The sequence below is a fragment of the Tursiops truncatus genome, chromosome X (genome assembly GCF_011762595.2).
Source record: "Tursiops truncatus isolate mTurTru1 chromosome X, mTurTru1.mat.Y, whole genome shotgun sequence".
NCBI lineage: Eukaryota > Metazoa > Chordata > Mammalia > Artiodactyla > Delphinidae > Tursiops > Tursiops truncatus.
This window is the reverse complement of record NC_047055.1, coordinates 124,216,058-124,241,917: the sequence shown is the minus strand read 5'-3', so window position 1 is coordinate 124,241,917 and position 25,860 is coordinate 124,216,058. Positions and strand designations below refer to the sequence as shown.

Sequence of the window (25,860 nt, the reverse complement as noted above, 5' to 3'; positions counted from 1 at the left end):
GCCTTAACTGCTGACTTCTCGGATGTCTCTTTGTTCACGGGCTTTGTGGCTGTGGTATGTGCCTCCATCCATCATGTCCTGTTCTTTGTTTTTTCCTTGCAGCATCTCTTCAAAGGCCTCTGGCCAGCCACCAGCTTTTAAAATCGTATTATTTCTCATGTTTGAAGGAGACATCTATGAGGACCAGGAACTAGATTGAGCAAAATCTGAGGGAATGGGCAGAAGGGTGAGCTAGGTAGGGTGATGGGCCGCTTGAGTTTCCGGCTGTGGCTCCAGGGGTTTTCCTAACTGCACCGGGCCAGTGGGGGAGTGCTGACAGCAAGCTGTCTGGGCTCAGCCTGAGGCTGTGCATTGCGCAGAACGTGTCACAGTGCTTATCTCACCTTGACCTTTCTATCTTCACCAGGTAAGGGTGAGGAGTTGCTCGGCTAGGTGACCTCGTGACTTCTCCACTTCGCCAAACCCATGGTCTGCTTCGAGCAAAGGTGGCCTGTTGGCTTTTTTCTTACTAATTCTTTCTCCGCCCCCATCCTATGCCAGGATGGAAGCATGATGTAGGGAGGCTTCCAAAACCGGCCCGCGCACCTTGACCCTACTCTTCTAAGCAAGGGGTCATTGCTTTTCCTCTTAATGTGCGTTGCCCACTTTGGGTAACTCTTGAGTTCTGCCGTTTCTGCCCGAGTCACGCAGAAAAAGACAGCTTGTCTTGGTGTCCCCATCACCTTCATCCAATTCTCATGCATTTGGCCATCTTTCTGCATGTACTGTGATCCCGGAGATGCCTAGTTTCATCAAAGATAACATTTTTTTTGTTTCTTATTCTCTTGGTTGTGTTGGGTTGGTTCCATAGAAGAAATGGGATGGAAATATGTTTGTGCAACCATTTGAAATTGAAAGAGTAATTCCTTCCTTTAGAGCCACCTCTTATTTTTCTCCCCAGTGAATCTGATACCATAAGGGAGGGGGGGACTTGAATGTCTAACATACATATATTCAAACTGTCACATCTCTTCTGCACAGGTCTGCCTGTCTCTGTCTCTCACACACAGAACATTCTATGAGGATACAATGGTACTTTTCAATGCTATATGTGGACAGTCTGTGTAAAAATACTACTTACTAAATGAGGATGAATGGAGAATTTAATTCCTTATGGAGAATTTAAATTCTATCAGAGGAATGGTATGTAGCCATAGTAATTTTTTTCTTTAATTCAAAACAATTAGGTTGCATAGGTAGATACCCACATTCAATTTTCTCTAAACTATTTTGATTGAAATGTACCAAAGGAAAGATAGACAGAAAGATTAGGTAGATGATGGAAACATAGGTAGATGACAGATCGATCGATCGATCGATCGATCTCGGTATGTAGATGTATGTAAAATAGTTATTCCTGTTCCTACGATCATTTCTATTTTCTCCTTTTCCTTCCAATTTCCTCCGCAGAAGGCATCTTCTCTGTCTGAGCTCAACATGCTCTTGCGCAAAAGTCTGTAGGCCCAGATTAGCACAGCAGGTATTTACATGAACAGCAGGGAAGGATCATCTGGGGCGTGTGACTTAAGTTGGCAACAGGAAAAGGTTCCGATTTGTTGTATAAATCATCCTCAGAGCCCCCAAGAGTGCCACACGCAGACCCTTCTTTTCATTTCCAGGGTTTAAGATCACCTTTTAAACACAGTTAAAACGAGGCAAAGTGTGTAGATTTCTGAAAAGAGGTTAAAGAGAGATGGTTTTGATGCCTCTTGCTTGTAGTAGCTGTGACTTATTTCAACAAAATAAAAGGTTTAGAAGGAGAGAGGGTTACTCTCGCTCAGTGGGTAGGGAAAACATTCAACACTGAAAAATACACCAGTATAAATCTCAAAATTCATACCACTATGGTTGGGTGGAAATTAATAGATATCATTTAGTAACTTCATATTATCATGGATTTGTAGTGAACTAAAACAGGGCAACTTTAGGGGAAAAAGTCATACACTTAAGGGAGAAATAAACCCTATGTTTAACTCTGAGCTCCACATACCCCCTAAGGATGGATATTGCTTTCTCCCCTGACTGCCCTTCCTTTCTTAATGCAGAAAGGTTTCTTTTGAATATTTCACAACAGACATTTTTTTTAAGGATGGCATATTTGAGTCAGCCGTCACCACGGCTTATTTGAGAATTAATCTGATACTTCTAAGTTTATTTTGGAACTTTCTTAAAATAGTGTGTAACAATGTTAGTTTGGAAACGACTCTCCAGTGGTGAGTTCAAACAGTTTACGAGTGCTGTTGTGGGTAAGTGTATACATTGGGGGTATAATATTGGCATTCTCCTGGGAAAACTCTGAGTCTGGTAAGTGGAGAAAATGGTGCAGAATGATGTTTGTTTTCTAAAGTTTCTGCAAGCCACCATCCAATTTGGATTATGATTTGGAAGACTAGACATTCCAATCCTGAAAGGTATATGTCAATTTCTTTCTGTGCGCTCACCCACTCCGAACCTCAAGGTAAGGAGAGCGGGTGAGACACAGCAAAGAACATCACACAGACATCTACCATTTTAATATTTTATCCAAAAAAGCCCGAGCACTCAGCACGGAGGAAATCTCAGGACACTGAACTGTCCGCCCTCTGGGTTGCATTCCCACCGAAGACATCAGTCTGGAGACAGAGTCTTTTATGAAGTAGGGCTGCAGAACCAGCCCCATCTCTACTGCCCCAGGAAAAGTGGTCCAGCATGGCGTCATCCTCATCTTCAGACCCCAGACATGAGCATCTGTGCCATCCTGGAGCTTGGAGCATGCCCTAGGAGGTGGCTTAGGGCAGGATGCCCCAGCCCAACCTTCGCCCACCGCTGAGAAGAGCCAGCTGAATGCTGCTACTGTAGGGGTGGACAGAGAAGAACACGCTGCCATGGAGAAGGATCCCCACAAAAGGGTTAAAAAAAAAGATGAGGGTGATGTGCTTCCCTGCACTCTCCTGGAGAGCCCAGGGCACCTCATTTTACAACCTGATCTTGCTGCCTTTGTGCTGCCCACGGTGGCGGCGGCTCGCTTCCAGCACCCGATAACTAAATAAAAGGAGCTGGCACTCGGGGAGGCCATGAATGCCCACGGTCAGCCGCCAACCTCTCCAAGGTCCCACGAAGTCCCCACTCAGACCTCCTTCCTCTGCTGCCGTGCCTCCTATTCAAAAGCCTTCACTGTCATTAACCCGCCTTTTCTTTCCTTGCATCGACAAGTGATTCCCGCTGATGAGCGGTTCTCAGCTAAAAATGAGCAGGAAGTGCTCTGGTTAAAGAGGTTAGGAGCGGAAGTCGCGTTCCCCAGGGCATTTGCGTTTTCACAAGGGGGATTCATGGACATATGTGGCAACATCACCATGGAGTTCTGTGCAGAGAGACAGGGCAGGAATGAGCCGGGTTCAGTGCAGTGAGTGAGATTTGGGGTCAGAAGTATTTGTCGGGGGCTTAAAGCATATACGCACGTGGCTGCTTCCTCGGCTGTAAAAAGACGTCTGTTTGGATGAGCACGATGTGGAGAGCTAGGGAGGACGGAGGTCCGAGAGACCTTTAGCTACTTGGCTGTGCTGGATTCACAGGATTAAATACACTTTCGGGGTAAATGCCAAAACACTTCATGAATTCTTTCCTCTGTGCTTGCCCTCCAGCCGGCCGGACTCAGCCTGTTCTGTCCTTCCCCTTCTCTCTGGGGTCTCAAGTTTTGAAAGAGAAATTTCAACTCTGTCCACCAACCAGGATTCCTCGTTCCCTTTAGGATCAAGATAAAATTACTTCACAGAACTCTACCATCTGGAGTTCTGAAGCATGTCCTTCTCTTTCTAACCATTTTGAATTGTTCAGTCCACAGAAAACTCCAACAAAGACAAGAGACTCCCTCCTGGATCCTTTTTGCCCTGGAGAGACCACCCTGTCTTTGCTCTCCTGATCAGTAAAACTTCTCGGGAATCTTCTCCACTCATGGTGCCAAGCCCTTCACATTCACCTTCTCCAGTCTGTCCTTGGTCCCCAGAACTGATCCTGTCCAACCTCAGGTAACTAGACCTTATGTCCACTTCTCTGCCCCGATCGTCCTTGGTCTCTTGGCAGCATGTGAAGGTGGACTTTCAACTTTTATGATGTTCCAATCACTTCCCTGTGACCTGTTTTCATTGGACACCTTCTTGTGTTAGGACCCAGATTCTCCTAAAGCTATGCATTTTCCTCGAAGCCGAGCTTTGGCTTATCTTGACAAACTATCACCAGAAATAGACTATAAACCATGAAGTGATTTGAACTCCTTCTCTTTTACTTTGCCTCTTCTGTTGATCCTTCTCACCAACATCACTTACTGCTATGCAGGCGAATGCTATCAATATTTTATTTTTAAAGATTTTTTTGATGTGTAACATTGTTAAAGTCTTTATTGAAATTGTTACACTATTGCTTCTGTTTTGTGATCTGATCCCCTGCTTCTTAGGTCCCGTGGTTCTGGGGATTTGTGACTTCTAGTGTACTTGATTCCAGGGGGTCGATCTCCCCGTGGATGATATCAATGTGCCTAGCTTCCAGTCTAACGGAGAAATCTTAATCCTTTATAGGTGCATGTACCCTGCCTCCAAGTCATTCCTGTGGCCCAGCCAGCACTGGCTTCTCGCCTGTCCTGACGACAACGCAAGCTCCCCAGGTCCTGAGCCCTCGCTTCTGGTGGTGCAGCTCCCGCCTGGGTATGACTCACTGATTACAGGGACTGCTAAGCCTTCTCCTTTTTGTTGGATTAGATGGAGAGGACCCAAAGAGGTGAGCCTGGGAATATGGGAAGAGATAATAGCCGAGGAGTTCAGGGAAACATAAAGCACAGACTCAGGGAGAGATACAAAGTCCAAACAAGATCAAAACAAAGGAAGCCATTCCTCAGAAGACCAAAGACCAAGGACAAACCCTTAACAGCAGCTAGAGAAAAGAGACAGATCACCTTCAAGAGTAGGAACAATAGCTGGTTGTTTAGTCAAAGCTATGAAACTCAGGTAACAAGGAAATCATATCTTTAAAGGGTGAAACAAAATTAATCTCAAACCAGAATTCAGGATCCAGTGAAGACATCCTTAAAAAGAGTGGTGAAATAGACATGTTCAGAGAAACAGTTGAGAGAGTTTGACATCATGAGACTCATATGTAAACATTAAATGGCATTAATCATTGACTAGAATTTCTAGGATGATATGAAAGCTTATTGATAGTAGGAATCCTTTTGGTTCCTGACTTTTAAACAGAATGCCGATTTTACCACCAATTAGAGCACTGACTTGGCTTACAGAGAAATAGGTATTCTTTATAATAAATATCTATCCTCATCTGATTAAGACCTTGAATATGGAATGTATGCCAATTCTTTCCTAAAGTGGATTTTGAAAACATAGCATTTTAAGTGACTCTGCACAATATATGAATACCCATCCCTCTGACGAGGTTTTCAATAAGCAAATGTATACTACGGCATGTTTCCCAAGGTCTCATGTTTATTAAAAGAGATGTAAAATGACGTCATTTGCAGCAACACGGATGAACCTAGAGATTATCATACTAAGTAAAGTAAGTCAGACAGAGAAAGACAAATACAGTATGATATCACTTATGTGTGGAATCTAAAAAAATGATATTGTACAAATGAACTTATTTACAAAACAAATATACTCACAGACACAGAAAACAAACTTATGGTTACCAAAGGGGAAAGGCAGTGGGAGGGATAAAATTAGGAGTCTGGAATTAACATATACACACTACCATATATAAAATAGATAACCAACAAGGACCTACTGTCTAGCACAGGGAGCTATACTCAATATTTTGTAACAACCTATAAGGGAAAAGAATCTGCAAAAAGTACCTATATACATATAACTGAATCCCTTTGCTGTACACCTGAAACTAACACATCACTGTAAATCAACTATACTTCAATTTAAAAAAAGAGAGATGAGAAACTATTACGATTCTTAAATACTTCTTTGTACAGTAATTTTCATCCCCTAGAGAAACACATGGTTAACATATTGGTAAAACTTGAAAACATTTTAATGTAAAAATACTCATTTTCATATACAGTGTTGTAGAAAGCCATGTGGAACTTGGGAAGCATTGGCATTTGCAGTCAACAAAAGCAACACTGTAATACCATGCCTTAACACCAAGCGGGCAGCTTCAGAGTCTCTAAGCAGCTCTGTGACAGGCACCCACCACGGTGCGGGGGCCTGTCCTGCCCCTTGTCAAACAGGCTTGATGCTAACCTGGTACTGAAAAAAGATCTGGAAGCAACTCAAATATTTTTATGACTGAAGTGCAACAAGATAAACACCCTGAGATGTGTTCCTATTCAGTTTTCTACGACTATGGAGCCTGGCATATAGTAAGGAAATAACAATCCTGAATTAGTTCAATCCGGATGACAGTTTTTCTGATGAAGCTAGTTACAAGCAAGAGAAATATCCAATGACTAACGAAGGTGACAGAAAGCAAGTACTCCACTGTACAAGATACGATCTGTTAAAGAGAATCACGAGAAACCAGAACATTTTGAGGCATCCTGAAAATCTGCTTTCAGCGTGAGCTGCTCAGACAACAAATACCCTTGGTAAACCAAGTATCTCCAACCAACAAAAACTAGTGGAGAATGCCACATGGACTCTGACATAGGAGTAACTGTAGCTGCCGTTTTATAAATCTTTCATGATGTGCTAAGGATTCTCATCCCATGTGTGACCTCAATCAACTCTTTACACCAACACTGCAAAGTATTCAGTAACCTCATTTCACAGCTAAGGCATCTGAGGTGGAAAGGGGCAAAATAAAGTGACACCACTAGTCAGTAGCAGGGCTTCGATCTGAACTGAAGTTGGCCTAATTTGAAACCCCTTGCTCTTTAATTCTCATTTTCCCTTTACAGAAGATGATGATGGTGATGATAATAATAAGAATAATAGAAATAATTCTAAAGACTGTTGGTGCTAGACTTAGGTCAGAAAGCCTTTCTATAAGGCCAGGGAAGTTTCAGCTTTATCCTGTGGAATAGTAGAGCGTAGGCAGTACACGATGTTAAGCAGAGGAATTAACACCAATAGGCAAAAACTCATTATTCTTTGTTATAGAACTTGCTATCGTGTGCAAATTTGTTTTTAAAATGTGGAAACAGCATTCAAAGCATGCCGAATTCAGCATCAAACTGTCGATGATATTCAAAGGTATGTGCACTGAGGTTTCTAAACACTGACTACCATGGCAGAGCAGAAGTAATTCCTATTTCTTAGTAAGTCAATTGTCTTAAGTGTTATGTGGGTGTCTTCCAGACCTTTTCTCTTTTCTATAAATCACTGAGCTCTAACTGAAGACTTATTAGGTGGAAAAACTCTAATAAGTAGTAAGTAGTACGTTCTTAAAAGTGTTCACATGTTTCATTTAAGTGGGATGAAGAAGAGAATGACCGTGTCATCTCTCGGTGGCTGTCATCAGTACCGAAAATCCTTCTGAAGGACAGGTAACATATGAGCCAACAGGTGCAACTTAGGGCACAAAACGGTGTAACTTCTATTAATCCCTGAGGGTCCTAATGGAACACACTTTAAATGAGCTAAGAAAGTAAGACAACTACTCTTTAAGCTTTCTTGGCAGCAGTCATTCTGGTCTAACTTTTCATTATTATACCTCTATGAAATTGATGGATTATTCCGTGGAAAAACACCACTGAAATGTTGTATTGCTTCAACTGCTTCCATCAGACTCACGTAGAAAAATAAGAAAGAATATGTGGGCTTTGACCACACATCCGTATTCCTCTTTTATACAAAAAAGTACAAAGTGTTTGGCTAAAACCACAAAAACACCACCACCACATTTAAGACCACATTCACCCTAGAGAAAAACTGACCCTGATCTACATCATTAAGAGGCATTAAACCTGTTTGTCTTATTCATGCAAAATGGCTTAATGATTAGAAAACAGCAACACAAATATTTTGGAAGAATGAGATACCAAATCACGTACGTGACCATTTCACTGAGAGCCTTTCTTTGCTGTACGCAAAGACAGCATGGTCCACCTAAAATATGTAAATGCCTACTATATATAAAATAGATAACCAACAAGGACCTACTGTACAGCACAGGGAACTATACTCAATAATCTGTAATGACCTATAATGGAAAAGAATCTGAAAAGGAATATATATATATAATCAAATCACTTTGCTGTACATCTGAAACCAATGCAACATTGTAAATCAACTACATTTCAATAAAATTTTTTTTTAATATGTAAATGCCACTTTACCATGTGAGCACTGTTTGGGTTAAGAGAAAAGAAAGTCAATCATGTATGTTTTGCATTTATGTTTTACATTTGTTAGACGATAATTTTTTTTAAAAAAAAGGTAAAATCATACTCCCATACAAATAAAACATGAACAAGTAAGTGTCAAAACTTTTATTCAATTAAACACACTGGTGAGGGAACAGTAAGATGTTACAACTGATTCCAAGGAGAATTCAAAGAACAGACACGTATACAGCACTCAAGAATGTTGAAATGAATTTGCTGAAATGATGTAAAATTGGTCAACAGCCAGAGACAACCATGCACAGATAATCATTCCCCCTGACAATCACATACATCACTATCACCTTTCTAAGACTCACAGAATTGAAAATTAGCTCAAGGACAATCAATAACAGAGACCAGGGCGGGACAGAGGTGGGGTGTCCACCAGTGGAAACACCCTGTGATTGTATTGTTCCCATTTTCAATGCCTCTCACTATATTCCCATCACAAAAGGCTGAGTAAATCTACTAAAAGCAGTTAATCACCAAAGTGTAATGTCCAATAAATTGTTCCAAAAATGGGCTACGGCTCTCGGTGGTACCAAGGATGCACTCTGAAATCCAATACTATCTGCATCAAAGAATGTATTAAAAAATAAATGTTCTTAAAGGAAATGATTTCTGAGGCAGAAAACATTCTGAAACGTGGATATGCACCTCGATATAAGATGTAGGCTACCATTATATTCACACTGAAAGGGAACAACGGAAGATACGGTTCACAGTCAGTCTCTCAGTAGAGGTCCACAGAGATTTAAGGGCACATAAGGAATGTCAACATTTGCTGATAAAGAGAAATGATTTATGAAAACCTCATCCTTCATGCGGATTTCCCACTCAGATTACAAACCAAACAGAACTACCATTACCACCTCACTTTTATTAGTTGCTAGCGCATGTTAAGATGAAACACTGAGGAGACTGACACAGTACACAATGTATGTAACTAAAATAAATATGTACATACACATATACACATAAAAGCATATACTTATATGTATATATATTTTACATTTTCCAGCCAGGGTTGAGAACAACGAAGAAGAAAAAGAAATGAACCCAAATTATTCAAATACTAAACATGACTATTCAAGCGACAATTTCCATCTGTGTTCTGGGCTGTCTCTCTTTTGCTTTCTGTCTGTCACGTTACAGTTCATTGACCCTTTAGAGAGTGTGGGCCAGACCCTCGTGGGATGAGAAGGCTTCACAGGCTGAAGGACTGTTCACGTGGAGGTCTGGGAGCTGGGCTTTCCTCTGCCCTTCTCCTGGGCAGCGTGGGCCACACGTGTGGGCGCAGGAGCCTCTCACTCATAGGGCGGCAGACCGAACAGCTCGGGCTGGAAGTCCTGCAGGGAATCCAGCACGAGGGTGGCCTTTGTGGTCAGGTCTCGGTTTAAGTTTCCGTCGGGAACCATGACCACCTGCATCCCAGCTGCGAGGGCGGCCTCCACCCCATTGGGAGCATCTTCAAAGACCAGGCACTGTGGGGTGAGGAAGAAAGAGAGGGTTGAGACGGCCTTCTCTGTAACCACACGTCTAGACTGGGCTTTCATTGCCCGCACCACCGTCAGCTGAGTCAGCTCGGTGTTCTGCGTGACACAGAAACGGAGTGGAGGCTGTCCGGTTTATGGTTTGTGGGGAGAAGAGGGCGCTGGCCCTTCTGCAGCCCGAGTGCGTCCCACCACGTCACTTTACAGGGAAGAGGTCCATCTTGGCCCCAAAGTGCTACCGAAATGTGGCACAGCTGAGTGGAAAGACTGGATTCTCGGTTTACAAATTTATTTTAATTGAATCATAAGAATCTGTTCAATTGATAATTGACCATGCTGAGCATGAGAGGAAGTTGTGAAAAGTAAGAAAAAATACGCTTTTTAGGTGTAAAGTGACTTCAGAGCTGGCAATGTTTCAAGTACTGCAGTTTGGAAATTAAACCGTTAGGATGTTTTAGTGAAAAACTTAGCCCCTGGGGGTACCCGTCACGCACCAAAAATCTCCCGAACACAAAGACTGAGTACCAGGTGCGGTACCTGTTTCAGCTTATTCAGACACCACCACTAAACGGGAGTGTCTGTGCCCCCGCTCGCGTCAGGAAGCTCCTCAACGTGCCATCCTGTGACCATCGCTACTGCGAGTTTCACGTCAGGACTCGCTCCAAATGCGAGGCAGAAGTCTACCCAGCGGTGAACGGGTGTGTCACCTTTTTATCACCTTCCTTCCGAGGAGAGCACCCACTGAGAAAGTTTCCCTTGGCTCCTGGAATCCCACACTGAATGTGAAAGCAGCTTTAGTCTTTTCCATTAAGATTCTGTAGGGGCTGGACATGTATAAAGAGGGCTCTTCCCGGCACCTCTGAGATGCTCTCCTGTGCCCCTTCTTCTCCACAGTGCCCGAGGACGCCCGGGGGTGGCCCATGTTGGACCTGACAGTCTCCCCCTCACGTCCTCCCAGCCCCCGGCCCCCCTGCCACTGATCACAACGACTGCCCCCAACCCCACTTCATAGGTCGCTGCGGTCCCAGCCGCATGTGCTGGTGACCTGGAAACGGCTCCTGGGCACCAGCTGCCAGGTGCAGCCTGACACTAGAAGGTCTGCATCCTCTGATGTCTTTAAGTCAGTGGAAAACGCACAACACACACAAACACATACACATGCTCTCACACTCTTACTGCTGGTCTGCTCTGGAACAGGTTCACTGACTTCTTTTCTTTCCCTCCCTCCTTCCCTTTCTCCTGGAGGCTGAGCCGTTTATGAGCTGACTCCCCCCAGGGCCGAGGTGAGGACCGAGCGAATTACTACTCGTCACGACAACAAGCCAGCACTAGGCACCTCAGAGAGCGGGCTGATGCCCGCGACACAGCGCTGAACTGGACGGTCCTGGGCACACGGAACACCCAGTCCCACTGCCTTCCTGTCAGGCTTCCTGTGGCCCCCTGTCTTGTTTCAAGCTCTCTGCCTCTACCGAGAGAAGACGGTTTCCCTCTCAGGGGGGAATGACTCCGCTTAGGCCGCCGAGGTGCCGTTTCTTAGTTATCTCATTCAGAGAGTCCCTGCTGGTGACGTTTCCATCCCTGACTTTTTAAAGTTATGACCTGACCATATTCTAAACGTCCCTGTTGTTTTACCTGGGACCATGGACAAGCACTTAAATGTCACCTGCTGACATGTTGTTCTTTGAATACGTGAGATTTTTAGGCTTTGTGCAGGCCGCCTGTGAGCTTTCAGCGGGGCGGAGGAAGAGATTTTGTTGATTCCTTGGCGTAACGGTGCTTGGCTCCAGTCGTGAAAACAGCTTTTTGTATTTGTGGGAGGCTCCTTCCAAGGAGCATGTGGGCAGGTGTGAGGAAAAGGTGGTGGCTCAGAAACCGTGGCACTGAGCAGAACAGGGGCGCAAGACACCTGTCCTCATCTGAGAACAGTGGTCAGCCCATTCACACCTGACAGCTCACCCGCATGCCCTTTAAGCTCCAGGAAATACAGATGAATGTCCACATGCTCTGTCCACATGCCGTTTAAGCTCCAGGAAATAAAAGGAGGAATGGTGGCATGATCGGGAAAAGCTCCGTAGGTACTTACGGCTAATACAGGCGGCGTAACTGACATACCCTGTTTCTGAAGGTTTCACTCTCTCTGCAGGCGCGCACCGTTTATTGGTTTCTGTTTCCAATTTATCCTTTGTCCCCACCTAATTCTGGAATGAATCACCCCAACGCAGCACGGAGATGTGAAACGCGATGTTTAGGACGCATGCGGCAGAGTGAAGGGTGGCAGGCAGGCATCAGGGAGGCCAGCCTGAAGGACGACAGGGAGGAGGGATGTGTGAGGCTTGTGCAGCAGGAGGGCCGTTGGAAGTGTGTCCAGGCAGATAAGTAAGGCTGGGCGCTCGAAAGGACTCAGGGCAAAGCCCGGCAGACAGGACGGGGAGTTTGCACACAGCCTCTTGATGCCGACTGTTCTGAAAGGTCAAAAGCGATTGTAGTCTGTGTTGTAAATACGGTCGGAAGAATAGCAGAAACCCTGATTGTATACATTGTGTCAGGAGCTCCTAAAGTTCCTCTCCTTTGCCTCCTCTCCTGCGGCCAACAAACGCCTTCCACGAGCGCCAGCTGGACCCTTCCCATGGGTCAATAAGAATCCGAGAAGTGCGGAGAAGTTAAAAGAGAAGTTGACGTTTTTAAAAGCAGACTGTAATAGGGAAGAACAAATACGACTCCATGTTGGATCTGCTTCTTTAACTTTAGCCTTTGTACGCTATTGCTTTAGCTTCCAGTTAAGAATGTTGCCTGTAGCCTGAAATACACAGGAGAGCCCATTCTCAAGGCTCTGACCTTTAAAAGTGTAACACCTTCCCATTCAGGTAGAGATAAAAAGTTGCAGAACAAAGAATACCATTTGTCTTATTGGAGGTCTACATGAACACCGCGACCGGACCTATGTGGACAGTTGCAAGAACAAAGGATTCTGGCACCAAGAAGTTTGCAGCGACTATCCACGCTGCTGCTTCAACTTGCCTCTCAAAATGCTTTGCTGAAACCCTTGGGGGAGTCTGGAGTTTGGGGGGCATGAGCCACCGTCTGCTTGCCAGGCACTGTGGTAAACCTTTCTCTGCTCCAGACTCCAGAGTCTGAGTGCTGTTTGGCCTCAGTGTGCGTCATCGGCACACACGCCGCGTTTGGTATCGGAATCGGCCAGTGCATTGGAGGGTGTATGATACAGGAAACTGGACCCCTCGGTCCCTCTGCCCCGGCCCTGCCCTCCTCACAAAAGCTGAACAGAGCAGCCAAATGCAGGGCAGGAACCACACACACGACGCGGATCCTGCGGAGGACAGCAGCAGCGATGGGTCCAGGTGGCCGACCCCAGCCCTGGCAGCACACGGACAGCACCGGGAATCGTAGGGCTTCCCCTCCTTCTTACAAGGAGCAGAAACACAAAGCAGAACAACTAGATTTTGGAGCACCTGTGAAAATGCCTCAAAAGGTTTTTATGTGCTCCTTATGCTGTGCCCTGATCCCTAAGACCTAAAGGTCTTCTAAGGACCACTCGTAGGGAAAGTTACCCAGAGCCTAGAATCGTGCACACTGTATGAACAGTCATCGCACGGCTTGTCTCTCTACTGAAACCAAAGAATAAACCTTTGAAAGTTACCTGGAAAGACTATGCCTGTTCATAACAGGACTTAACAGTCATAAAACCACTGAATCATAAAACCACTGAAAGACATAAGCTAAAGCAATACAGCTCACACCTTACACAAACAAAAAGGAGGAAGTATGTTTTCCCAGCAAGTACCAAAATATGTCCGGGCAGTTTCTAAGGGCCACATGTGGCTAACAGACGCTGGCCTTTGTCTCTCTTCTTCCTTTTCAACACTTCATTGTTCCCTCAGTGACCAGACCAGCCCTTCCCACCCAGAACTGACTGGTTGCACCTAACCTTAACTCGCTCACACCTACTTGTCAAGTGTGACTGGAGATGTGTACTTTGGTGTCTGCCGAAGAACTGTCCCTGTAAGAAAGGCTCTGCAGGGGCTGCAGCAGGTACAGAGGCCAGGGGAGTAGGACGCCCGCCCTCCCTCGCCCACCTGCACCTCGGCCCTCGGCCCAAGATTCCGTGGACGGGTGTGGATGCAATCGTTTCACCAGTGCAGTGAGTTTTGGAGCACAGCACACATAGCAGGTACCCCAGGACACACTTCCAGTACTTCAAGGAAGCTGCCGGTCAGGAGTACTCTTCTCACAGCTTGTGCTTGGCTGTAAGCAGGCAGGGCTGCGGGGAAGGCGCCCTCTCATGGTGCCAGGCCAGGAGTGGGTACATGAAGACCGCCTGCTGAATTCGCGGAGGTGGCGGAAGCGCCCTGGTCGGGACTCAAAGCGACACAGGGGCCGCAGAGTGTCACCCTCGAGGGCAGCGGCCAGCCCAGCCCTCTCCTGTCACTGTCATGGCTGAGGGATCTGAGCCTGGGAAGCTCAGAGGTGAGCTGAAGGTCACACCAGCAGGCAGGTGACAGAATTTGGGAACTGTGCCCGGGTCTCCAGAATCCAATGTTCTTTTTCACTTTACCAAGCTGAAAGCTAAAATATATCTGAATTCCATCTCCAGGAGAGCAGATGAGATTAATTAAACTGTAGCTTGAGGGGTTTAATTTAGAAAGAATGACATTTCCAACCACCAGGTAGGTGAAGGGAAGTATATCAGGGGCTTATAGCTCACGGAGGTGCCGAACCCACTTCTCTGAAGGTGCTCAGACTCAGGAGCGCCCTGTAAGGCGGCCCACGTCCGCGACCGTCGCCCACGCTGCTCGTCTGAACCACGGGCTGGGGCGGGGTAGCTAGGAGGTACTTTCAACAGGAGCATCAGGGAACTAAGATGGCTCATGTGGTAACTATGGAATTGCACAGAACTGAACCTTTGTCTGACGGTGGCGGAGAGAACGCAGGGAGGTGGATGGGATTAGGGAGATCCTTCAAAGGCAACAGGGAGTTTGATGGACAATGCCCTGGACGTTGACGCAAAGGAGAGTCCGACCTTTCTGATGCGGAGGGCACTGGGACTGCCATTTTGGTGGAGGGAAAGAGAGCTTGCTTTGTGACAGCCTGGGTTTGAGTCCACTGTGGGAGGGTCTGGCAGAGAGATGAGGGGCCTGCCTATGTCGTGGGTGAGCGGAGTGGGGCTGGGTGTGAGCGGAGTGGGGCTGGGTGTGAGAGGAGGGGGGCTGGGTGTGAGCAGAGGGGGGCTGGGTGTGAGAGGAGGGGGACGGGGTGTGAGAGGAGGGGGGCTGAGTGTGAGCAGAGGGGGGCTGGGTGGGAGCGCACGGGGGGGCTGGGTGTGGAGTTGCAACCAGGAGGAGGGAAAAGGGGAGACAAGGAGGGGCCCGAGACAGCCTCGCATTTCTCTGAGATGAGCAGACGGCCCAGGAGGGATGGAGCTTCAGCGACAGTGGGGGGCAGAAGGGGAACCAGGTGAGGCAGCAGTGGGGCCAGGTGAGCTGCAGCCCCAGAAGCAATGTTAGACCCGTCTGCTAGGTGTGTCATCAGATGGCCTGGGGCCCCCTCCCCTTACTTCCAAGGGATGGTTTATACACTGGGTTCCCACACGTTCGGAGTTACGGCCCTCACCGTGCTTTTCCTCATCAGCTCAGGCCAACAGGGACTCATCTTCAATCCCATGCACCTATTCCCTTCAGGTCCAGACCCACCTGAGATGACACTTGATAACTAATTTTACATTTCAAACAAGTACAAGCGTACATTTTAAGTGGTACACTTTTCTGGAACTAGTGAACTTGTTCCATGTGATTACATCGTCTCTAGGGAAGGAAGCTTTTCCTTTTGCTCAGTAACACACAGACTTTGGCATGAAGTCACTCTGGTTCACTCTGAAGCCTCTCAGGGCCTGGCATTACGTGTATGCAAATTTAAGTACCCCTAAAGCAGCATCCGTGATTTTTCGTTATATATAAAGCCATGGATAATCCAAATCTAAGCACTAAAACAGTTTTCAACTAAACCACTACTTTTAAGTTGAAACTTCCATTATATCACTTCTGGCAGTAGATTTGATTCTATGCATTAATTTTATAGTATCAAGTTCAATTTTCACACTATGAGGCATGAAAACTTTGAGGAGGTCTTAAAGTTTTTTGATTAACTTTTTATTAACAGTGCTCATATCTAAGGTTTAAGTTTTACTGGTCTCCTTGTTCTTTGTCAGTGAATTACCCATAAACAAGTACCACAGTATTGTGATAGCAAATATGTATACACTTCATTACATGTTTACTTAAGTACTGTTGTAAAAATGACTGAAGTTTGCATGTGTTTTGCTGTTAATTACTACTTTTGTTCATATTCTTCATCTTTTTATCTATCCATCCATCCACCCATTCATCCATCTATCCACCATCCATCCATCCATCCACCCACCATCCATCCATCCAAGCATCCACCCATCCATCCATCCCTATCTACCTACCTACCTACACACCCACCCACTCATCCACCTATCTATAGGTAAAGCAGATTTGAACTGTGCTGTGGTCTTCTACGTAAGTGTCTGATGCTGAGGTCAGTATCCCCTGCACACTGCAGAGCTGCTGTCTTACTGAATTAATTTTAGTCTGAAAATAAAAGAATAAAGCCAGTACTGAGATAAACATATGCATAAAAAAATCCTCTAGAGTTACAGGCTAGATACACGAATGAATCACACCACTAAATGGATTCCTTTTCCTTTTGAGGAAAGCCTTTGAAAAATGTAGTATTTAACAACTTGGCGGGCATGGGCGGGAAGCTTCCTAAGGAATTCTGTCATTTTATTCATGAAAGCTACATCGTGAGGCCCTCTCGTTGTCCATCTTAAAGTATGTGCGTGTAAATTAAGTGCTGAGCAAAGGACTTCAAGATAGCTCAAAAACCTTTTTCTCATGTTCTCTTTTAATAATACAGATTCTGTGTTCACCACTTTGTCAGGAACCACTGAAAAGCCCAGCAATGCTCTCAAAGGCTCTGCGTATTTTAAAGATTCATAAAACAAGTGTTATTTGTTTCTAAATGGTCATCAGAATACTTTCTTTCATCTTCCTACCTCTTCTACATATTCAAGTAAATGGGCAAAATCAGTGTTTTCCTCGGCCTTCTGCACGCTACTCGTGAAACACAGGTTTGACTCAAGGTCCCTATTAGTTTCACGTGTTGAGAGCTAAGCTATGACACCAGCCTTGAAGATTATCCCCCTGCATGGCTACCATGTCGAAATACATACTCGGGCCGAATTGTTTTCCACAAGATTCAAACGTTAAACCCTAACACCCAAGGTATTTGGATACAGGGTCCCTAGAATGGTTTTCAGGTGAAATGAGTCCCAAGGGCGCCCTCATCAGAGAGGGTTAGGGTCCTTCCAAGAGGAAGGGGAAGCTGCTCTGTCTGGCCCTCCCCTTGCGCTCACCTGAGGCAGAACCTGCCAGAACCCTCCTGTTGGACGTCTGGCCCCCAGAACCGCGGGGATACGCGTGCTGCTGTTTCAACCCCCCAGCCTGTGATAGTGCGCTCCGGCCGCCCAAGCACACTACTACAATACGTCTAACAGAGAGCTGTGTGTAATCTCCAGGTAGCACTCTCTCGGAGGAAGAACCACTCGGAGGTTTCTTAGATCACAACTGCTTGCAGTTTGGGGAAAGGAAATAAATGTTTCCTGGATGACCTAATTCCACAAATGCCTAGAAGAGCAGAAGCACAGCACGTTTTGTCTGCCTTTGGGCATAGCTACTGAAGAGGCTTAAGCCATAAACAGAATTATCACAGGACAGAGGGCGCCTTTGAAGACCTGCCTAAGTGATTTTTCCACTCCGCCTGCAAACGTCGTGTACAGGGGGGGCTGACAGTTACTTTGGGAAGCGATACACACGCAGGGAAAGCCTATGTAATTACTGGACCTGGAGGGGGTTAAACTCTTCGTTCCCAAGCGAGGGGACGGACAGGCCGCTGTTCTGGGAGTTGACATGTCACTGCTGCCGATGCAGGAGGCCTCTCTTCAGTCCTCTGCATGCGAACAGCTGTTACTTATGGCCCAGCCACCTGTTTACAGGTGATGACAGGCCTATGAAGGCAAGGCCCTCCAGGATTTACTCTCTGGTACTTACTCTCTTTACTCGCCTGAATCCTGAGAACCCACTGAGTGCCCACCAACCAGATGAAGGCTTTCTTTTACACACAACCGTAGCTAATTCAGCACTTCTGGAAGTGAAGATGTGCTTAATTCCAGGGGAGGCTTCTGATCTTTTTCTTCATCTCTCAGTAGTTGTATTAATGTTCATTTCTAAACATCCATCAACAGAGGAATGCATAAAAAAGATGTGGTACATATATACAATGAATATTACTTGGCCATAAAAAAGAACGAAATTGGGTCATTTGCAGAGTTGTGGATGGACCTAGAGACTGTCATACAGAGTGAAGTAAGTCAGAAAGAGAAAAACAAATATCGTATATTGATGCATATATATGGAATCTGGAAAAATGGTACAGATGATCTTACTTGCAAAGCAGAAATAGAGACACAGACTGTAGGGAACAAATGTATTGGATACCAAGGGGGAGAGGGGTGGGGAGGAATTGGGAGATTGGGATTGACATATACACACCACTGATACTATGCATAAAATAGACAACTAATGAGAACCTACTGTAGAGCACAGGGAACTCTACTCAGTGCTCTGTGGTGACCTAAATGGGAAGGACATCCCAAAAAGAGGGGATATACGTATACGTATAGCTGAGTCACTTTGCCGTACAGCGGAAACCAACACAACATTGTAAAGCAACTACACTGCAATGAAAATAAAATAAATAAAATAAAGATAAACTGTCTACTAGGACGTCATTAGGTACGAGGTTTCCAGAATGTTCTTTGATGCAGCAGTCCAGAGAGATCTACTGCAAAAAGGAGATTCTTCACATTGAATGAGGGACTGGAGATTCGTGACATACAAAAATCAGCATAAAAAAAGTTTCCGGAAGGACTGCCCTGGATAAACCCATTGTTTCAAGTTTGATGGAGAAGTTTTGCAAATGTGGAAATGTTTTCAGAGAAAACCAATGAACGTCCCCCATAATTAATGCTCTGAGGAATACATCTGGGAAAAGCTTCAAGAAGATACACCTGACCATGGCAAACTTCACATTAGTGCAAATAAAGTCCTTGGCCTTTTTTCTTGGAATGGTCTGAATCCTCCCTGTACATAATAACTTTAACTTAAAACGCTTATAATGAATAAAATCAGATGATGCAAATGCTCACTTTAAACGTCAACCAGCTCTGGCACTTGGGTGACGCTTTTATTTCACTAGGAACGGAAGTGCGTGAAGACATAAGGAGCTCTGGGCAAAGGGTGCGCAAGAGGTCGCGTGGTCAGGTCACCCCGGAGGGGCAGGGGACGCTGTGGAGACGCATGAGGTCCCTGAAGGTGGGCGCAGAGCAGTCAGGAAGGCATCCTGGGTCCACGTGGGCCAAGAAACGTTCTCAAGAAGTATAAACAGCAAGCCCTGAGTTTGCAAGTCTCTTCTTGGGGTTTGCCAATGCGGGGGTGGGGCATCTACCAGCCAAGGGTCCAAGCTGACCCGAGCCCTCTGCATCGTGTGGATCCCTGTGTGGCCACAGACCACACCCTGGTTTTCCGCTTCTTGGACACTGGCCAGTGGACACTCAGCACGGTGGGGTGAGAGCCACAAAAACTACCCAGGACCGGGGCGCTCTGTGGTCCTCCAGGGACCCCAACACGTGCCCCAGGGACCATGTGTCGTAGGCGCTTTTAGCTGCTGGTAAAAGAAACAGCGCAAGTACTATTTACCTTCAAAACAGACTATAGCAACAACAGCAGTGTTTGCAGGCAGAACAGTCAAGTAAAGGACCAATAAATACAGCATTGTATTAGCTTTCTTCCTCTACCTTGAGAATATATTAGTGGGGTGAGAATGTTTCATATCCCATGCATTTACCTTCTTATAGACTTCAATCATTTCAGCCTCTGACTCAATTTTAGTGTCTAATAGAACAGGGGCAGTGAAGAGCTCCGACTCACAGGCACTGATACGTCATCCCAACTGGGTGAGTCCTGGTCCAGCCTGGAGCCAGGCCTGCCTGCGAGTGTGGCCGCCAGCCTCCTGGTGACCAAGAGCACCCCAGGACCTGCAGACAGGGGGCAGTGGGTCAGCAGCCAGGTGCTGTGCGGAGACTCTGGAAGAATCAGGAATGTGAACCCCTACGGAATATGATGTAGAAGCAGCAAAGAACAACGTAGAGGGAGAAAGTCAGCAGCAGAGGGCCTGGGAGAAGCTTTATTCCTGCAGCAAATGTCATTTCTAACATTTCTAATATTCTTATCTCCGTCCTGTAAGTGGGAAAACTGGAACTGAGAGTAGGCACTGCGGTGGGCAGACTGGTCCCCAAAGATGCCCACCCCTGAAGCCCCAGAACCTATGAATGGGGTCCCTTACACGGTAAAGGGGACTTTGCAGAAGGGCTTCAGGCTATGGAGCTGGAGACAGGGAGGGTGTCCTGGCCGAAAGGCTGGGGGCTCCTCTAGCCAGGTGTGCCCCTGAAAGCGGAGCGCCTTCTCTGGCTGGAGGGGGAGAGATGCTGCAGAAGGAGTGATGTCAAGCATGAGCAGAGTCGGATGCACCAGTGCTGGCTCTGTGATGTAAGACCCACTGTCAGGACCAGAGCGAGACCTCGAGGGGTTGAGGGCGGAGCCCAGGACACCCAGCTAGGAGACGGGGACTCCAGTCCTACCTATAAGGAGCTGGGTTCCACCAGCCACCTGATGAGCCTGGGCATGGTCCTTCCCTAGCGCCTCCTGGGAGGAGCCCAGCCAGCCAACATCTTGGTTTCACGCCTGTGAGACTTGGAGCGGAGGACCCAGCTATGCCAGGCCCGGAATTCCAACCTATGGAACAGTGACATAAAAATCTGCATTGTTCTAAGTCCCCAAGCTTGTGGTCATTTGTTAGGGCAGAGGTGGAAAGGAACATGGGCAACTGGTCCAATGTTAAGCACCAAAATTCACATTTAAAATTCACCTGGCTAACTGTGGAGAGAATAATACAGTATACAACCAGCACACCCTCTGATTGTGCTAAGAGGCCTTCAGCTAATAAAACAAACCATGCTCTAATTTGCTGATGGTCCACAGAAAGGACCCTGGCAAGAAACTCCCAACCCAGTGGCCAGTCTTCTTTACTTGTGCAGAATTCACATCCCAGTTCCTTCTGCATTCACCTGGGGACCGATGCTGCTGTGTTTTAGAAAACAGGGAGGGATTCCATCTTCATCCAGTTTACGCCCAAGACTCTTAGAATTAGGAAAGCTTTGAAGAACTGGTCCAAGACCCCCAGCATCCCTCAAAGAGATTTGGATCCTCTTGCCAGCATTCAGGACAAGCTGTTGCCAAGTCTGGACTTAAACAAGGGGGAACCAGTCATCCCCACTGGCCTGGGATTAGGTGGGTCCCTGGAACACGGAGATTCAGAGCTAGCACTGCACAGGATCTGGCCGATGGCGAGGACGCAGTCACCCTAGTTTAAACAAACAAAGTTCCGGGGATGTAGCCACTGGGGACGCCCTCTAAAAAAAGATCACCCTTGAATCTGTCAGATGCCGTCCATGGAAATTACTGGGGACTATTAACTCAGTATTTGTTTAAGCTAGCATACGAGTAATCCAGTGTTTCTGAGGTATCTTGTTCATTGTCGCTGCCTAAGAAGCCTTTGCAGACAGACTTTTTTTACCCCAATACAGCAACCCCCCTTCCCCGCTGATGACAGGCTAGTAACACAGAAGGGGAAGCTACGACAGAGCCCTGGGGTCACCAGCGAGGGAGGAAGCGGCCGGGCAAAGGGGCGCTGTCAGGAGCCAGGCAGAGCGACACAGAATCAGAGCTAGCGACACGAGCACACACGCGGTTTACAGCTTTACAAAGGCAAAGCTGGGAACGCAGGAAGACGTTCTTCTTAGCCCTGGCAGTTGAGTCACTGCTCCCCGACCCTAGCAGAACTCTGTGTGTCTATGAAGGTTACCTGTGGGCACGACTATTTAATTTTTCACAAATCCAAGATACAACTCATCCTTCTCAGTGTCTGGAGCCCTGTCAAATTTTCATTCTGTGATGGTGGCTTAAAATAGATGGGTTATATGTACATGCTGTTACGAGGGCCTAATGAGAACCATCATTCTTTCGGACTGCCGATATGTGAAGACTGCACAACCACACGTACAAACAAACACACAAAGAGCAGAGAAAACACGTGGTGCAACACAGGGCTCACAGCTCCTGGTGCGGTCTGGGGTGGGGGGCGGGGGGGTCCCTGGGGCTGGCATGGGACCAGCTGGCTCAGGTGGGAGCCAGACCAAGGGCTCCTGGAAAGCAGGACTCCCTGAGGCCCCGTGGGAGATGAAAATCCTTGGGGTGAAGGCAGGACTTGAGGTCATTCAGAAATGCAGAGGCCGGGCAGCTCGGCAAGCAGAGGCCTTACCGCTGGCCAACCAGAGGCTGAATATTCACAGGAAGAAGCAAGAAAGTGACGATGGGGAGTTGGGGAAAAAACAGGGACCGCTCGGTGGTGAAGGGGGCCCAGAACATGCCACGGGAGCCCAAGGATTATTCTGAGCTGAAGACATGGGAGATCAACAGCTGCAGGGCAAGGCTTTTTCTAAATTCTCCTTATCTTCCTAAAAGCAAAGCCTCCCTAAAGAACGCAACTGCCATAAATCCCCTCCCCAGGAGCTTTACAACCCGGGAAGGTTGACTTCTATGGCTGAAGAGAAGTCTGCACAGGTCAGAGCCTGGATAAGAAACTGTGTAAACAGACATCGTCATACAACCACCACGTCTCACATCTGTTCTCCTAAGAGCCCATTCATGTTTCCTAAAAGTCGTCTCTTCTACCGAAGCGCCCCTCTGTCTCTCCCCAACCCCTATTAAGATGGTATATAAGCCCCAGGTGCTCACTGCCTCCTTGAATCATATTTTTCTGGGAACTGCCTCATGCTTACACAAATAGAAATCTGTATTTTCTCTTGTTAATTTCTTCTGTCCGTTTAATTTACAGGCCCCCAACCACCAAACCTAAGAGGGTACAGAAAACGTTCTTTCCCCCCTCGACAATGGAATTTGGGAAAGCAAGCAACCTAGTCCACAAAAAGTCAGTAGGGATACCAAGCAAAGGCAGGCTGGATGAAAGAAAAGATGTGTAATGGGAGGAGTTATGAAAGGAATAGTTGAGATCTTTTTTTTTTTTTTAAATGAAGTAAGGGAGGGCCTGGTACATCAGGTTGCAAGAGACGTGAAATAATACCAAGACCAGTGACCAGAGGCCTCCGTATTTTCCTCAGTGGTTCTGGGTGACAGGAGAAGACGGGCATGAGGCCTGGGCAGCAATGGCCAGGGATGTGCAGTCTCCCTGAGGCCCCGAAGGTGGCTGACTACGGCCCAGTGACTCTCCACACCGCCAGGAGAGACTCGAGCACCACTATGCCCCTAATGGGGTGTTCAGAAGTGAGACACTGACTAAAGAGTATGCAATCCCCCAAAGACAGAAGCGCAGCTCATCTCACCTGGCCGCCAAGTTTTAACTTTCTTTTCTTTTTTTTTTTTTTAATTTTATGTATTTATTTATTTATTTGTTTATTTGGCTGCTTTGGGTCTTCGTTGCTGCGTGCGGGCTTTCTCTAGTTGTGGCGTGTGGCCTTTTCAGTGCAGTGGCTTCTCTTGTTATGGAGCACAGGCTCTAGGCGCGCGGGCTTCAGTAGCTGTGGCTCAGGGGCTCAGCAGTTGTGGCTCGCGGGCTCTAGCGCGCAGGCTCAGTAGTTGTGGCGCACGGGCTTAGCTGCTCCGCGGCATGTGGGATCTTCCCGGACCAGGGCTCAAACCTGCGTCCCCTGCACTGGCAGGCGGATTCTTAGCCACTGCGCCACCAGGGAAGTCCTGTTAACTTTCAATCTGCCAGAAGCAACGCACCCACTTGATTCCCATTATTCTGGGAGGTGAAGTAGCTCTTCCAGCAGCAACACCTGACAGCCTACACCTGTCTGCAGACTTTGGCCATATAGACAATACACAATAAAAAGAGATACAGAGAATGATTTTTAAATTAACGTGTTTCTTTGTCAAGACATTATGTAAAATATATTAATTGCCATTTCACATATTGAAAAGTCAAGTCAGGTGATGACTTCTGTAATTGAAGAAATGGTCTGAGTGTTATATGATGAAGACATTGTACAGTTAATCAGAACTCAAGTTAAAATACATTTGCCATTTTTTAACTCTCCAGGTACATAAAGGCTTAATGTGCGAGACTTTCTTCAAAACAAAACAAAAAAGTAATTCAAAAGAAAACTCTGGGGACTTCCCTGGTGGTCCAGTGAGTACAACTCTGTGTTCCCAATGCAGGGGGTTCCGGGTTCGATCCCTGGTCGGGGGAACTAGATCCTGCATGCGTGCCACAACTAAGAGTTCACAAGCTGCAACTAAGAAGTCTGTGTGCCGCAACTGAGAGCCCGCACGCCACACCTTAAAGATCCCACGTGCTGCAACTAAGACCCGGGGCAGCCAAAATAAATAAATAAATAAATAAAATAACTATGATTCTTTAAAAAAAGGAATAATTGTTCATTTAAAAAAAATCCTGAAATTCAGCTGTGAACATTAACAAGAAAAATACGTATCCAAAGTAGTGACTGCCATGCTTTTAAAAACTGCTTTCAGGTTTTACTTGTAACGTAGTAGTAAATATCAACACAGGAAATCCTGTGTAAATGATGGCATTTTTATTTTGCAACAAAGACGTGCATTTTTGCGGCGAGGCACTGAAGTGGCAGAGCACACACACCCAGGGGGGCTGGGGTGACTCCCGGCTTGCTCCCTCAACCTGCCCCGGACTCTGAGCACCGCCGCTCCTGTGTGCAAGCCTCCAGAAGCTCAGGGGCTGTGAAAGCTGGGGCAATGATAACCTCTGCCCTGCGGGGCCCGTGGGATTGAGTGGGGGCTCCCGCATGCCAGGCCCCCCGGCACACAGGCGCTCAGTGGGTGCGCCTGAGCATGGAGATGGGTAAAGTGACTTCTGAAGATGGCACCGTACTTTTGCATATCTTAAGCACAAAAGAACGATACATAAATAACTTAGGACATCTGCAACGCACACTTGCTGAATGCCAGCTCTGTTAGGCATCTTCTCCTAGTAAAACGGTGACTAACGTGACAACATAAACTCCCCCTTTTATGCTACTTGTGCTTTACTACAGTCCTATTAGTGCTACTGCACCAGATTAATTTGGTGACACGCACAGAATCATAAATTCCCAACGGCAACCGTGACTCTCTCTAGGGACTTGATACCTGCATGAAATGCCCTTCAACTCCGAGGCTCGTCACCCCTATATGCTGGCGCCTGCACTGCGTCAAAGAGGAAGCAGCAGGACACAACCTAAGAGCAGTGTCATGCTTCCATGAGCCTCTCTGCAACTGCTTGCTGAATTTGGAAGACAAATGCAAGTACAAAACGGGCGGTGGGCCTCCACAACCAGGAGCCGACCAACACTGTCCTTTCCTCCTACAATAGGCACATCTGAGGAAAACCCAAACACCTTAACTGTGTCTGCCTAGGAAACAGGGCAAGACAGGTTTCATTTCTGCAAGACAAATAGCTGCATCAATAAGTGTGGGTGACTAACAAGGGTAACTGGTGGAGAGCACTTCTAGGAGCGAGACTACTCCTCAGATACGCACGTGCTCATTTTCCTTTGATGTGCATAGAACACTGTCACCGTGGGCAACAGGGATGTCCGAGCTCTGCCTCGGCGCCTCGGCGTCTCACCAAGGCGAACTCCCGCCCGTATAGACTGGAGCCACACAGCCGTGCCCTCCTCTCCCGCAGCTGCACTGCAACTGGCCTCACGCAAAGCCGGCGTGTGGTCTCCCCATAAACTTGGTTCGCACACACACT

The 25,860-nt window shown here is 46.8% G+C and overlaps 1 protein-coding gene across 2 annotated transcripts in view; it reads right to left on the bottom strand.

Moving 5' to 3' along the window:
* The window catches only part of LOC101322511 (pseudouridine-5'-phosphatase), a 450,455-nt gene that overhangs the window by 370,601 nt on the left and 53,994 nt on the right, over positions 1–25,860 (bottom strand). The window contains exon 4 of one of the 2 annotated variants that reach the window (XM_019944729.3): positions 8,453–9,846. The exons of the other annotated variant lie outside the window; for it this stretch is intronic. Within the exon in view, the coding sequence (XP_019800288.1) occupies positions 9,670–9,846 (177 nt within the window). The 3' untranslated portion in view covers positions 8,453–9,669. Of the gene's footprint in view, positions 1–8,452; positions 9,847–25,860 lie in introns of those variants that run through there. 2 annotated transcript variants of the gene reach the window in all.